Source organism: Papio anubis, chromosome 14 (genome assembly GCF_008728515.1).
Source record: "Papio anubis isolate 15944 chromosome 14, Panubis1.0, whole genome shotgun sequence".
Taxonomy (NCBI): Eukaryota; Metazoa; Chordata; class Mammalia; order Primates; family Cercopithecidae; genus Papio; species Papio anubis.
Window position 1 is genome coordinate 55,045,372 of NC_044989.1, and position 15,284 is coordinate 55,060,655.

General features: G+C 44.8%; 1 protein-coding gene across 5 annotated transcripts in view; it reads left to right on the forward strand.

Annotated features, from left to right (window-relative positions):
• Nucleotides 1-15,284, forward strand: part of SPTBN1 (spectrin beta, non-erythrocytic 1) — a 215,097-nt gene that overhangs the window by 134,032 nt on the left and 65,781 nt on the right. For all 5 annotated transcript variants that reach the window (XM_021924821.2, XM_021924817.2, XM_017947527.3 and 2 more), the window contains one exon: nucleotides 10,009-10,160. In XM_021924821.2, the coding sequence (XP_021780513.1) occupies nucleotides 10,009-10,160 (152 nt within the window). The remainder of the gene's footprint in view (nucleotides 1-10,008; nucleotides 10,161-15,284) is intronic.

The window sequence follows — 15,284 nt, forward strand, 5'->3', positions numbered from 1 at the left end:
ACCCTGGGGACAGAGCCTCATTTCTCAGTTATTGTGGGTCTCCTCTCAGAGGTTGTCCTTGCGATGCCTTGGTCTCCACGTTGGCAAACCGTGGTTGTGCCACTCAGAAGAAAGACCCTCTGGAAGCTGCAGGAGAGGCGGCCCAGCGGATGCAACCTGTAGGTGCCAGGTCATAGAGAGCTCATGGTGAGTTTTGTAGTCTGCCCATCAAACTGTACGCACTAGCAGGCAATTGCATATTTGCTTCACATGCATTTAGAGCAGAAATTTACATGTGTTTTGTCCATGAAGCAAGTTAAACAGTTAAGGAAACTATTTTAACTCAAGTTCTATTTTTATACAAATCAGCAAACGTGAATTTAAGGCCTTCAGACTAGTCCGTCACAGGGAGGACTTCAGTCAAAAGATTAGTTTCCTTCCTCTTGCTGCCTCAAGATAACAGTTGGATTCTCTGTTATCAATACAGCCAGCTGCCTGTTTCCGGCTTCCTGCTCTGTGTATATTGCATGTTACTCATGGGAAATGATTTATTTATTTTTTCAAGCTAAGGCACATAGGGGGACTCCACCCTACCACTATTCTTTTGTTTTGAGTTAGGATCCTTTTTTATTCTTTAAAACAATTCAAGAATTGAATTTTAATAGATAAATTGTTATAGTTGGTATAAATTAAGTATTGTGACAATTGGCCTGTTTGGGTCATGTTTAAATAATGTTGTAATATGTTACAATAATGTCCTAATCACACTCTTGTGTATTTTGCAACTTCAGTTTACCGCACAGGTATGTGGTGGCAATTGCCCAAAGGTAAAACAAGCAAACAAAAAATGAAATTTGTCAACATTTTCGGTTGGCTCTGGACCCATTTTAATCTGAACGACAGCACTACAAAATTGCATTTTTATCCATATTTCAGACATTGAGGAAAAATTGCAAGAAACAATTCAGCTGTCAAATATTTTTAGTGCTCTACAGTGACAACATTTAACTGCCTAGGGCCTGTCTTTGTGATTTGAAATTTCCCTCCTCCTCAACAATTTCAGTGAAACCACCACCACTACCACCAAGGTTTATTGAGAAACTAGTCACTGGGCACTGGAGGTTTGCTGATTCATTCAACAAATGTTTATTGTGCACCTACTTTATGTCAGGTATATACTAAAGTTCTAAACAGGAATAGGATCGGGCCTTTGCCTCTGACCCAACTGCAGGTTAATTGAAGAGACAGGACACAGGATGTATAATAAAAAGATAAGAGACCACATTGGTAGAACTAATCTTGGGTGGATCTTAAAGGAAGGGTAATAGAAAACTGCCTTCCAGGTTAGAAGAATGATATAAGCAAAGATGGGGAAAAGCAGCGTGCAAAGTGAGAGTTCAGAGCATGAGAGTAAGACCTGTTAGGTTGGAACAAAAGACGGTGTGTCAGGGAAGTTCCCAGATGAAGCTGATGTCTTAGGAGAGCCCGTTTGGGAGTTTAAATGCCAGACTCAGAGATTTGGACTAGAGATTTGGACTGTCTTCTGGATAGCTGGGGTCCATTGAAGGTTTTGGTGCAGTGCTGCAACTTTGAAAAACCACTATTTGAGGAACATGACTGTGGTAGTGATGTTTAAGGTGGATTAGAATTGGAAGAGAGGCACAAGGCAGGGGAGTTCAGGTGGGGTCTGAAACCACCCAAATTGTGGTGAGCTTTGTTCAAAACACACAAAAATACATTGCCAAAATTATTCTCTTAGCAACTGATACTGTACTTCTTTGTAATGTCTTTTTGTTATTTTTTAACTTTTTATTTTGTATCCCCAGCTAGATTTCTAGTTCATTGAGGGTAAGAGACTTTATCTTAGACCCAGAGTTCTAGGTACAGTATGCGCTTTGTAATATTGAAGCTCACGAATACCCTCAATTTCAGATTAGTCAGCTAACACAGTATTACCGATTTAAATAGTGGGGATATGTTCATGGGAGGATTGCTTCCTCTCCTTTGGATTTCTTCTTAGCTTCCATCCCTGTAATTCCTTTCTCTCTTACTTTGAACCCAGATCTACACCTAACTTAACTATATGTCTGTGCAAAGCAAAAACTACATGATTGCCGTCTCTTACTTAGGGGGTAGGCCATTATCTTAGCACAACTGAAGAGCCTGATAGAAAATATTATTGGGTTATACCTGCAGGTTCAGACTACTTGAAAAGTAAAAGGAAGATTCCATCTGTTAAGCCAGGTATAAATTCAGTCTTTAGGGGAACAATGAATAGGGTCTTTTGACAGTTCCTGATTCTATATTAACCTTTTTTTCTGTCCAGGGATGTTCCATGCCTTCAGGCTTTCCTTCATTCCTGGCTCCCATCCCTTTCCATAACCAGAACTGTGGCATATGGTGAATATAGTTGTGTTTGGCACTCTGTGCTGAGGGTATTGCAGAAAGATGCCGTACAATCATTTCCATCATGCAATGCCCTTCTGCTCATCAAAGCTATTTCTGTATCCTGTAACTTGACTCATGCTAACACAGTGTTCATTTTTTTGGTTATAGCAAATTCTCCAGAGTAAATAAATATGGGGCTGGGTGCAATGGCCCACACCTGTAATTCCATCACTTTGGGAGGCCAAGGTGGGAGGATCACTTGAGACCAGGAGTTTGAGATCAGCCTGGGCAATATAATATAATGAGACCCTATTTCTACCAAAAAAAAGAAAAGAAAAGAAAAAGTTAGCCAGGTGTGATGGTGCATGCCTATCTGTAATCCTAGTTACTCTGGAGGTTGAGGTGGGAAGATTGCTTCAGCCCAGGAGTCCAAAGTCACAGTGAGCTGTGATCACACCTCTATACTCTAGCTGGGGTGACAGACTCCTTCTCTAATAAGTTCGTTGGTTAATTAATTTAAAAATATAAAATAAAAAAATTATATGGAAGCATTACAGCCTTTCAATATTTATCACAGTCATTCCCTAAGAAGAAAAGAAGTAGGTGTTATGCTTCTAGAAGAGGATGGTGATGGAGAGGATATTCACAGCCCTTTGTTTTAACCATTAAGCAAATGTGTTTCTCAGTACCTTTTTTTCCTTTTTCCTTTTCTTTTTGTTTTTTTTTTTTTTTTCTGAGACGGAGTTTTGCTCCTGTCACCCAGGCTGGAGTGCAATGACGCCATCTGGGCCCACTGCAACCTCCACCTCCCGGGTTCAAGTGATTCTCCTGCCTCAGCCTCCCGAGTAGCTGGGATTACAGGCATGCGCCACCATGCCCAGCTAATTTTGTATTTTTAGTAGAGATGGGGTTTCACCATGTTAGGATGGTCTCGAACTCCTCCTGACCTCAGGTTTTCCACCTGCTTCAGCCTCCCAAAGTGCTGGGATTACATGCATGAACCACTGCACCCGTCCACCTCATCCTTTTTTTCTAATACATCTGAGAATTTCAAGTTGCTTGTCAGAAACCAAACAACAAAAGAGAGTGAATCTCAGCACATGACAGGAGAAGGTGTAGCTATGCATTTTAATCCCTCTTGCCTGACTGGAGTGGGAGAGACAGAGCCAAGGACCTCACCACTACTGGCTGGTGACACTTAGCAGCGCTTAACCCCACTGAGCCTTGGGCTTTGCTGGAGATAACTAGCGCCCCACCTACCTGATAGTTTGCTGTGAAGATGTAGTGAGCTATGAGAAAGTATGAAGTGCTATTCAGATGCATGGCAATGTTATTGCAGACACCATCTTACAAAATTCTGTCTGTAGGAAGGAGCACCATACTAGGATTTCCCTTATAATTTACTCCTTCTGGGAATCAGAATCTGATGTAAATGTTGCCACTCACTTGAGGGTGGGTTTCTTGACTCAGTAGTTCTCATTGACAGTAGTTGGCTAATTTATTTATCTCTGAGCCTGTGGAACTACAGGCTGAGCTGGTTGGGTCTTTACACTCAGAACCACTTCAGGTTCCTAGGTTCTCGGGGCTCCAAGGACATTTTGGTAGAATTTGTGGTCCTGAGAAGCTTATTTTGAGACCATTGTTAGGAGCCCTTCTTTCTGTCTCCCACCCCTGTCATGTCACAGAGACGGCCTCACTACGCTTCTCCCATGGAGGGCTGCTGGTTCTTTTTGTCCTTTTTTCACTTAGTTTTCCGCTTTCCTCCCTGGACTGCCAGAGCTGCAGCTACCTTGAGTCCTGGGTTGTGTTGGTAAGTAAGTGATGTCCAGGCTGCTTAGAGGTGGGGTCCTCAGGCGTGATCTTGGATCCCACTTGTACCACATTGGACAGCATCGCAAAGAGAGGATGGTGGGAAGTGTTTGAACCTGAAGGCCTTTATGTGGAGAAGTAAGACCTATTCTGCATACTCTGAAGGTAGTACAAGCCTTACTGGGCCATAGAGACAGGCCTAGTCTTGATGAAGACACCATCCCAACAGATGGAGAGTTACCCAGTAATGCAGCAGACCCTTTACAAAATAAGGACTTTCCTTAGGATGGTGAGATGATGGGTGATTCTAAGTCTTGTATCACGGAAACACTTTTTTTGGTTTTGTTTTTTGTTTTTTGTTTTGTTTTGTTTTTTGAGACAGAGTCTCACTCTGTCGCCCAGGCTGGAATGTGGTGGCATGAACTCAGCTCACTGCAACCTCCACCTCCCAGGTTCAAGCAGTTCTCCTGCCTCAGCCTCCTGAGTAGCTGGGATTACAGGCATGCACCACCACGCCCAGCTAATTTTTGTATTTTTAGTAGAGACGGGGTTTCACCATGTTGTTCAGGCTGGTCTCGAACTCCTGACCTCATGATCCTCCCGCCGGCCTCCCAAAGTTCTGGGATTATAGGCGTAAGTCGCTGCATCTGGTGGAAACACTTTTTTAAATGTTGTGAATGAGGCATTATTGCATAGTGAGTGAGGACCCAGGCTCTGGAGCCAGCCTGCCTGGAGAGTTGTTAGCTCCTAACAACTCTCATGGGCAGTTGTGGGGATTATAAGTGCAGTTAGCCCTCCGTATCTGCAGATTCCTCATTTGTGGATTCAGCTGACAACAGATCGAAAATATTTGGAAAAAAATTAACAATACAATAGAACGTAATACAAATAAGATGCAATATGACAACTTACACAGTACTTACACTGTATTTGTTATAAATAATCTAGAGATGATCTAAAGTATACAGGAAGATGTATGTTGGTTATAGGCAAATACTATACCATGTTGTATAAGGGACTTGAGCATAAGAGGTTTGGTTTCTGAGGGAGGTCCTGGAACAAATTCCCTGTAGCTACTGGGATTAGATACTGAAGGACGACTGTGCCTGGGACATAGTAAATGCTCAGTGAATGCTATAATTATATTTTAATAAAAAAGAAAAAACAAGTCATTTTCTTTCCATACAACTATTAAACAACCTTCTGCCACACATACAATTTCCTCATGTTCTGGACTTTTTAAATAGCTGGCCCAGGTGTTGAAGAAGGGATTTTTTGAAAGAAAAGTAGGTAAGTTCTAAAGCTTGTTCAGTCCTGAGATTTTATGATTCCATGACCCTCTGGTAAGTTTCTTTTTTTGAGACAGAGTTTTGCTTTTGTTGCCTAGGCTGGAGTGCAATGTCACAATCTTGGCTCACTGCAACGTTTTTCTCCTGGGTTCAAGCGATTCTCCTGCCTCAGCATCACAAATAGCTGGGATTACAGGCCCACCTGGCTAATTTTGTATTTTTAGTGGAGATGGGGTTTCACCATGTTGGTCAGGCTGGTCTCAAACTCCTGACCTCAGGAGATCCACCTCTCAGCCTCCCAAAGTGCTGGGATTACAGGCATGAGCCACTGCACCTGGCCAGTTTCTTAAATGATTTGAATTAATGAGACTATTTCTTTGCTGGAGAAAAGGAGAAGGAACTAATTTAGAGCAGTTACAACACTCTGGACATTTTGGCATGCACTTTATCTCCCCTTGTTTGGTGCTGGGCAGTCTTTAGATGAGTCCTTATAGTATGTAAGTTTAGTAAACTGCGGGAGGGTAGAGGGGGCAAATACAGCTGAGAGATACCCCCAGAGGGCAAGGGCACAGAAGTGCTTGTTCCTTGGAGGCACCACTTACCAAATTTGGGGCAGGGCTGGCTGGGAACCTACTCAAAGGTTTACCTGCATCACCTTCTTGGGGAGGACTTGATAACAGCAATACAAGGCTCAGAAATGGTAAAAGGAGAATGGAAATGGTGTGAGGCACAGAAGTGCCCACCTCCCATCGCCCAAACCCAGCCCGCCCCGGCTCCCTGCTGCTGGTGCTGCTGCTCCTCTGCCCTGCAAAGGGCGTGCCTTTGGTGGCATGAGTGGGCCTGAAGGCAGGGCATTTCTGCTGCTTTCGAGCTGACCTGCAGATCATCAAAGAGAATGATGAAAGAATAGCAACCCAACTTGGTGGGGGCGCTCTCTGGGGAGTGTATTCCAAGATTTCTCAACCTTGCACTGCTGATATTTTGGGCCAGATAATTCTTTGTTGTGGGAGCCATCCTGTGTACTCTAGGATGTTTAGCAGCATCCTGAGTTTCTACCCTCTAAATGCCAGTAGCATCTACCCCTGAATCATGACCATCAACAATGTATGCAGACATTGCCAAATTGCTAAATGTGCCGAGGAATCAAAATTGCCCCTGCTGGAGAACGTTGGGTCTAAATAACCAAACCAGTATGGAGCTTGTAAGTGCTACCTTCTTGTATCACCACGGTTGATTCATGCTCATAGGGCTGGAAGTTGGCTCACTGCCCTCTGCTGCCCCAACACCTCCTCACGCGGCTAGCCCCAATCACAGCAGCTTGAGCTTGGAAGCACTCCTGGATTGCCTTTCATCATCCGTGCCAAGGGCCTCGTGCTCCTCCTCAGACGTCTGGCCCATCTCCCCCAGTCTTCCTGGGTGGGGAGTGCAGGGGTGATGTCATTGTGCCTTCCCAGGAAGGCTAGAACAAAGGAGGGAGTCCCCAAGGACACGCAGCCTCATCCTCTACTGAGCCACCGAGTAGATTTCTTTTCCCCTCTGTCTCCCTCCTTCTGGCTTCAGAAGTATTTGCTGTTCACCAAGCGCTCCATTGTAAGAGGACACGCTCGTTGGCTGGGGCTTTGTGTGTCTCTGTTGAGTCCTTTTCCTGCCCCTCTTGTGTTATGAGGGTGTTGATTCTAGTCTGGTCCCTGGATGGAATCTTCTATGTCTTTTCCAGTGTGAGGGTGTAAACCTGAGGAACTTAGACCCTGCGTGATTTTTCCAGCACTCTTGCACTTCCCGGGGCCTGCTCCTGACTCTGAGGAGAGTTAAAAGGGAGGGGAACAGGAAGAGAGGGCAGGAACGCAACAGCTTATTTTTTTATTTTTGACATCTCTTCCCCCTCTTCTTTCCTCACATCTACCTTGAGATTCTAAGAACCGTGGTAGCCCTGGGGAACCCTCCCAGCACAGATCTCAGTCTGTTTCAGCTCTGTTCTCTGCACCCACCCATGACCCCTCCATTTGCTTCTCTGTGGGGAGGAGGATTGGAGTTGGGCTGTAACTCTTTAGGAGAGGGCACTAAGGAAGTCTACTGACTGTTGTTTCTGGCAAATCCTCAGAGTTTCCTTGTAAAGGAAGCTGTTAATTTAAAACCTGAAAGAAGTTGGGGTGCTCCTTTAGTGAGTGATTCACCCAAAAGAGTGACAGTTGGCTGAGGAACACATTTTGTGCTCGTTTATTTAGAAATACTTTTTTTTTTTTTTTTTTTTTTTTTTTTTTTTTGAGAGGGAGTCTCGCGCTGTCGCCCAGGCTGGAGTGCAGTGGCGCGATCTCGGCTCACTGCAAGCTCCGCCTCCCGGGTTCACGCCATTCTCCTGCCTCAGCCTCCTGAGTAGCTGGGACTACAGGCGCCCACCACCGCGCCCGGCTAATTTTTTGTATTTTTAGTAGAGACGGGGTTTCACTGTGGTCTCGATCTCCTGACCTTGTGATCCGCCCACCTCGGCCTCCCAAAGTGCTGGGATTACAGGCGTGAGCCACTGCGCCCGGCCTTAGAAATACTTTAATCCAAGCAGGTTTTCATTTTGATCTTGCTCCCTTGCTTCATTAAAGACATTTTCTGACTCCAGTATAACGCATACAGGATTTTATAATTCACAAAAAAATTTGTTAACCCTAAATACATATAAACTAGGAGTTAACTTGCCTCCTCGATAAGAGGCCATCTGTGAAATGCACCATATGTATTCTGCTCTAGACCTGCTCTTTCAGAACGGCCAAGCTTAGCCCCAGAATTACAGCTCCTGAGTCACTGTAGTAAAGTTGCCACCCATCACAATGATTGCATGATCAATAATGCATGTGGTCTTTTCTGTAGGACCTGTCATGATGTTATTGGTGCAGCTGCTTCTCCACTGCAGCCTGCCCCTCACTGTCTTTTTCTCCTTCCCCTAATCCTGTCCTTTTTGATCCTGTGTTTCTGGTTGGCCTTTGTCTCTGGGGAAGGGCCCTCTTTCTGTCTGGATGGGTAGTTCCTTTTTGGGAAAGGCAGGACCTCAAGGAGCCGCTGACTGTAGCAGGTGGCCGGGGATCTTGGCAGGTGCCCCAGTTGACTCTCCTGCCAGGTCGGCAGCTGTAAAACCTCAACCAATGTCATCTCTGCCTCATTCCCTCCCTGTGGTGGGTGGTGGAGTCAGTTCAGCAAAGCCTTCAGACAGACCTTCCTGAAAGGCTGTTTGCTCTCCTTCTGGCCAACCTGAGAACCCAGTACTCTCAGGCTACTGGGCACATGCCTTATTAGCAAGGGTGGCTTTTTAGTTGTTACCCTGCCCAGTGGTTTTGAAATACATGCCAAATTGTTGAGCTATCTGCTTTTTTTGTAGATTCATGCATAGTCATTTTTGTGGTTTGGGTTTGCACTAGGAGTAGGTTTTAGATTCTTGGCATAAATTCATACTGGTGGAACTAGATATAGGGTATGTAACATAGAGAGCAGAGTCAGGAGTATGAGTGGCTGGGTCCGGGGCATATTCTGTGGATGTCTGTTGAAGGTCTTCAGCGACCTATGTTTCGAACATTCTGCAGAGGCAAGAAGTTTGAAAGCCTGTTTGTATGGTATGTGAAGGCCAGTTCTGGGCAAATATGTCTAGAGTTTTATACTTTAAATTGGACATAATTTGATCACTGAGCCTTGAAAAACGTGTAACACTGTTTCCTGGATGACTTGAATGTACAACAATCACACTTTAGACCATAAATCAACAGTTGCCTTTTCAGCAAAGGATCACAGTATGGAGATTATAGTTTTCTTCTCCTTTTATAGAAGAGAACATTGAATCCTCTGTTGAATCACATTTTTGTTGAAACCCTGGGCCCAGACCCTGCTTTCCTGTTGCCTGCAATGTCTTTGCATTCTACCATGTTGCCTGCCATTTTCTTTGTTGTTTTTGGTGTGTGTGACTGAGCAGGTGAAGGGCGTCATTGCAAATCAAGGTCATGAGTGAATTTACCGTTTCCAGTGTTGCCCAATCCTTTGTAGATGAGGGAAGCAGTTTTCTGCCGTCGCTTGAGATTTCCTACCCTACACCCTTTCATATACCCACCTTTTGGAGGAATAATAGCTGTAACATGTACGTTGGAAATTTTACCAGTCAAGTATTATGGTATAGGGCAAGACTGCAAAGGACCTTGTTGTCATCTGTATCCTGCTGCCTCTTCAGCAGGGATGGGAGAAAAGAAAGAGGAGCAAAGGATATTCTGCTGGCAACGGGCCTGGGCGCTCACATGTTTAAGGACTGGACAGTTCCTACGCAGATGCTCCTTGACTTACGAGATTATATCCCAGTAAACACATCGTAAAGTCAAAAAATTGTAAGTTGAACCATCAGTAATCAGTGTTCTTTATCAAAGATATGACCGCAGTTAAGGGGTGCTAAGTAGAGGTGTCCTTGGAGTTCAGTTTTGCTGACCTTCCTCTGGCTGGGGTCTTGTGGCCCTGCTAGCATGTGCCTGCTCCTGCCAATGTGTGGTCAATGGTAAAACAAGTTCTGCTCTGCTTGCAGATGAGCGTGAAGCCGTACAGAAGAAGACCTTCACCAAGTGGGTCAATTCCCACCTTGCCCGGGTGTCCTGCCGGATCACAGACCTGTACACTGACCTTCGAGATGGACGGATGCTCATCAAGCTGCTGGAGGTCCTCTCTGGAGAGAGGCTGGTGAGTGGGGATCTTAGGAAGCGCCGTGCATTGTAGGTGGGAAAACATTTTTGAAAAATCAAATGTGGACTTGTCTCCTGTTGAATTCTGCAGTAAATGATTGATAGTTTTGAGGAGAATCTTGAGAAGTGAGTTGAGCGCTTCACAGAAATCCTTAGTGTCACATTCCGAGCCTGGGTGATGTTCTTGAGCTGTAATAAAACCGCTTCGTTCTGGTAATTTGCAAGATTGCCACCTTTGGTCAGAAAGAACTTGGCTGGGGTCCCTGTTAAACAGGGCATGGTGCTGGAATTTGAAGGGCCAGGCTTGGGCGCTGGTTTCTAGACGAACCCGTATCCCACATGAGATGATGGAATGTTTTCCAAATTTGCATCTTTCTGGTTGTCTAGAAAATCTGAGCTGCCATCTTAAGGTGGCAAGCATTGAATTCAGTGGTCACTGACGTTTTCTTCCTTGCATACTTTTTATTTTAGGGGTGGAGGGAGAGGCTGGTGTTTTGTCATCTCCTTGGGAACAGAGCTTCTGATGAATTCACCCTGCCTTTTCAGGCAGGAAAGTTGTCAGCCTGCAGTGAAAATTGTATCCCCAATCTGTTTCCCAGAGCTGCTGTGGCCCTCTTTAATGTGACTCTTGTTTATGCACCTTAAACTAAAGCTTAAAGCAGTCACTGTGACTGATCCAACAGGTTTTGTCTCGCCTTGGTTTGAAATTGGTTGCTGTATCCTCCCAGAGCACATGTAGTGCCATAGGTAGAGGTGGGTCTGAGCCAGAAGCCAACGCCCAGGGATGGAGACCACAGCTGCACTGACATCACCAGGAAAATATGATGCTGGCGGTTGGCAGGGTTGCCAGAAAGCCTTATTTTTAACTTGATCTCCACCCTGTAGCTTGCCAGCTGCAGTGGGCCTGTGTGCAGACCAGCCCCACACCTCTTACCGCAGGCAAGGGTCTAAGGTTGTACCTTGTCCTATTTGTTATCAGCCCACAGACAGACTGCCTCTTTGAGTCTGGGTAAAAATGGAGCCAGAAGAGTATTCTCTTCCCTGCCCTCCTGTTCAAGAACAGGGATCTCCAGAAGATAGTGAAGCCCTGTCTTCTCTGTAGTGAGTTTCATCCATGCCCTTTGTTCCTGAGCATGTACGTCTAGTGGCCTCATTTTCTGTGAGGGTTTGTGGGTCATACTAGACAAATAAAGGAGGCCCCTGCTCAGAACCATGACAGCTATAAGAAGGCAGTTGGTTTGTGGTGTGGGGGTGAGGGAGTGGGCCCACACGGGGAGTTTGAGTAGGCCATTTATTGCATTTTGATTTGTTTTTCCAAAGTGAATCTTGTTTGAGAGCCTAGACTAGAATCATTGTGATATGCAGCTTTAAATATAATTTTTATAACCAGACTTCCTTTCTCTGCCTCTCAACGTTTTTTTGTTTCTTAGTATTTAACCTGGTATGATTATTTATTGATTTTTTTTTTTTTTTTTTTTTTTTGTGGAGTGGGAAAATGGTGTTTTGAAAGTAGCTTAAAAAAATCATTAAAGGTCACATAGATAGGAATTAGTCTGAACATTTATTTTTGTTACAATAGGGTCCAATCTTCTAGGCTGTAGGGAGTAAATTGTTTGCCTTTAAAGACCCATAATAATTTTATACCAAGAAGATTGTGTCCTTGATAATGTCTCCATAATAAATGGGATCAGGCCCATTGCTATTTTGAACAGGGCAAGAAAAGTATAAGTAGGGAGAAAAACCAGTAAAGCGTAATTCTTAGATGTGTATGAGTATCTCCCACTCCTCTCCTTATTTGCTAGCAGTAAGTTTTTTTGTGAACCCAGATACCTAGGAGAGTAAGGATGGAGAAGATGGTACAGTGGCTACCATCTCCAGCCTCTTAAGCAGTCCGTGTCAGTGGTTTTACAGAACTTGGTAAAGCCCCAAGTGCCTTCATTTGTATTACCCATTCTTCACAGCCATCCTGGGTTATATAGGTTGGCCAGTCTAATTTTCTTATTCCAAAAATAAAGATACCACAGATAGAGTGCTCTAAAGCTCTTGTTCATCTGGACTGGATATTTTAAGTCCCTTTGGCCTCATAGTCTGTTTGGTTCGTGGAACTTCCTGGAAAGGAAACACACCACACACTGCCTTTGGCTGTGGAGGTTGCCAAGGCCTCAAGTTAAAGATCCTCCCTGCAGGAGACCTCCATGAGAGCTTGCCCCAAAGGCTCCTTGCATATTCAGATTCCAGAACTAATGAGGTGGTTAGAGCTTCCAGGCCTGGGTAAATGAATGTCCCCAGCTAAGTGTGTCATCAGATAACATTAGCTGAGCTTTCTGCACCAGTGGTCCAAAACCCTGGGTAACATAAACATTTGCACTCTATCTGGAGCCCAGTCTTTGTCGACCAGCATTTTAGCCCCAGCACTTAACCGCCAGCTTGGCAGTAGCTAGCAGATAAATGTTTGAGGGACTAGGTGATTCAATTTACTTTATTAATAGATTCTTAGAGCCAGTTCCTTTACAGAGGAGGAAATGTGTGTTTGTGTGCATGTGTGTTTTCTGATTAAAGTTCAAAGAAACATTAGTTTAGTGAACCAGACAATGCCACCCTCACCCCACCCTGGATTTTGGCTCAATAATATTTGAGTTAAATATGAGCAAGTTTTATGTAGGCATTTGGGTTGTTAAGGAACTTGATTTTGAACTACTCAGCAACATCAGAAGGCAGAGATCTCGGGTCCTGGCCTGGTTATGATCTGTGTCCAGAAGTGTCTGCTCCCTCTCAGCCTCAGGTGTATCAGCTCATAGAGCAGTGAGAAGACTGAGGGCTGGGCCAGGAAGCTTCTGCTAGTCAGGATTAGATTGATTAGAAAGAAAACTATTCTTTTCTCATTTCTTATTCTGAAATCACTATGATCTATAAGTCTCCATAAAGGTCTCACTTGAAAAATCCCTTAAAAATACAGACCCACCCTTTACTTTAGCATCGGATTGGCAGATAAAAGTGTGAGCACAGAATCTGTGCTGGCCACTTAGTAATTAGACCTAGATCTCAGGGCCAGACTAGGATGAGACTTGAGGGGTGAAGGTTTGCCCTGCAGCAGCGTTGACATGAGAGAGAGAAGCCCCTGGCATATCAGGCCTGCACTTTGGTGGTAATGTTCTGCCCACAGCTCATAACCCATTTGAGACGCTCACCATTGCCTGCCACCTCCCTTCATGGGCATCTGCAGTGAAGAATGGTTCTCACCACAGTGGCCAGTTTTCTGCCTTGCTCCTGGCCAGACTAAGCCCTCGCCTCTGACTGAAATAAAGTGAGGTTTTCCAAACACCTCTGCCCTCCCGCAAACCCCACCAAGTCAGTTATCACTGGTTTTTGCTTGCCTGTTGTTTCCTGACGTTCTATATTCTGTCTTCTTACATCAGTCAGTCTCTGAGAAAGCAACAGAAAAGTGTGTGTGTGCGTGTGTGTGTGTGTGCGCACGCGTGTGTGTGTGTGTGTGTGTGTTGCCACCATTAATTTCAAAACAGCCTGAGCTAGGTGGAGAAGATAGATTTAACATGAGATTTGTTAAGCCTTAAATCCCACATTGAGCTGCTCTTTTTTCATAAAGCCTTTGTTAAGAGAACCATACTGGTACATGTTGTTTATTGAAACAGTGTTTGTGGACTGGCCATGGAACCTAGCTGGGTTTTTTAAAAACATCATTTATATGGGAGAATTTACTTTTGTTTTAAACAACCAGACACAGAACTCCTCCATTAAATGTGGGTCTAATCCCACAAACTTGAAAAGTGAACTAAGAGTCCTAAGTGCCACATGATAAAGTGCCAGATGAATGGCCCCAGAGCCCTAGAGTTCAGAAGGGGAAATAAGCTCTCTGGACGGGATGTCAGGAAACCTTAGTAGGTGGGTAGGATGTGGGTAGGGTTCCAGCAGGGTCCAGGAGAAGAGAAGAGTTTCACAGGCGGGGCAGCCAGAGTGTGAAAGCTCATAGTTTGTACTAAGTGAAGAGAGCATTTGGAGGTAGCAAGCAGCAGGCACTGGTGTAGGGCAAGTTTCGCAGCTAAACTGGAGGGGTTTTTTGGAAAGGAATGGTGATGGTAACTTCCCTATCACTTGTGTTTACAGAGTACTCTCCTACTCTTTTCTCATTCAGTTCTTACAGTCTAATGAAGTGGGCAACTGTTACCTCTGGTTTACAGAAAACGGTTACCAGTGACTTGCCAAGGCCAGTGCTGCTAGTAGGCGATACGGTGTGGACTGCAGCCCACCCTACTGACTCTTGAGCACCTCCTTTCCCTCGGAGCCCTTAGGATTGGGTCCCAACAGGGAACAAGACAGGCAGGAAGTCATGGGACACAGTATGGTGTTCCCTGATTAATCCTAATTGGGCCAAAATAACTAATACTCCTCTGAAAGCTCAAAGTTTCATGTGTTGGAAGGAGTTTGGGGACTAATGTGAAGTGAGTTTGGCTTTGTAGCATATTAGAAGAAATTTTGGAATTAGTGCTTCCCATCTTACCCTGTGTATTCAGTAGAGGCCCTTGTTTATGAATGTGTATAGCAAAAATCTATGTTCAATTAAAAGACAAAAACATAAGCAAGTGCCTGTCACACTGATTTGCTGAGATCAGTGTCTTTTCTCTATTTCCTCTTCACCTGAACAAGAAATCAGCAGGTACTATAGACTTCAGCTTTGGTGCTAGTGAGTCCTCTACCCTGCAACACCCTGTAGATTGTTATTATACAGCTGTGAGTGACTTTAGTGACCACCAAGTTAAATCCCCTCACTTGGTAGATACAGTAAGTCAGGGAAAAGAAGTGACCAGCGAGGCCACCCAGCTGGGTTGTGGCAGATCTAGGCCTCACTGGCCTCTCTCAGTGCCCGGGGCTGTGCTCTGTCCAGCACCACAACCCTTGGTGAGTTGTCACTCCAGGTAGCTGCAGGGTTGCTTTGGACACTTACAGAGAAAGAAGGGGTGGGGGGTACAGGCTGGAACAGGGCATCGCAGCACCCCAGAGATCTCCCACAATACCCTGCCAGAAACCTTCCCTTGTATCTTCCTTTCCTATTAAAAAAAGAGGACAGATCAGCTCTGTGAAGCTTTTTTTCTTTCTTTCTTTCTTT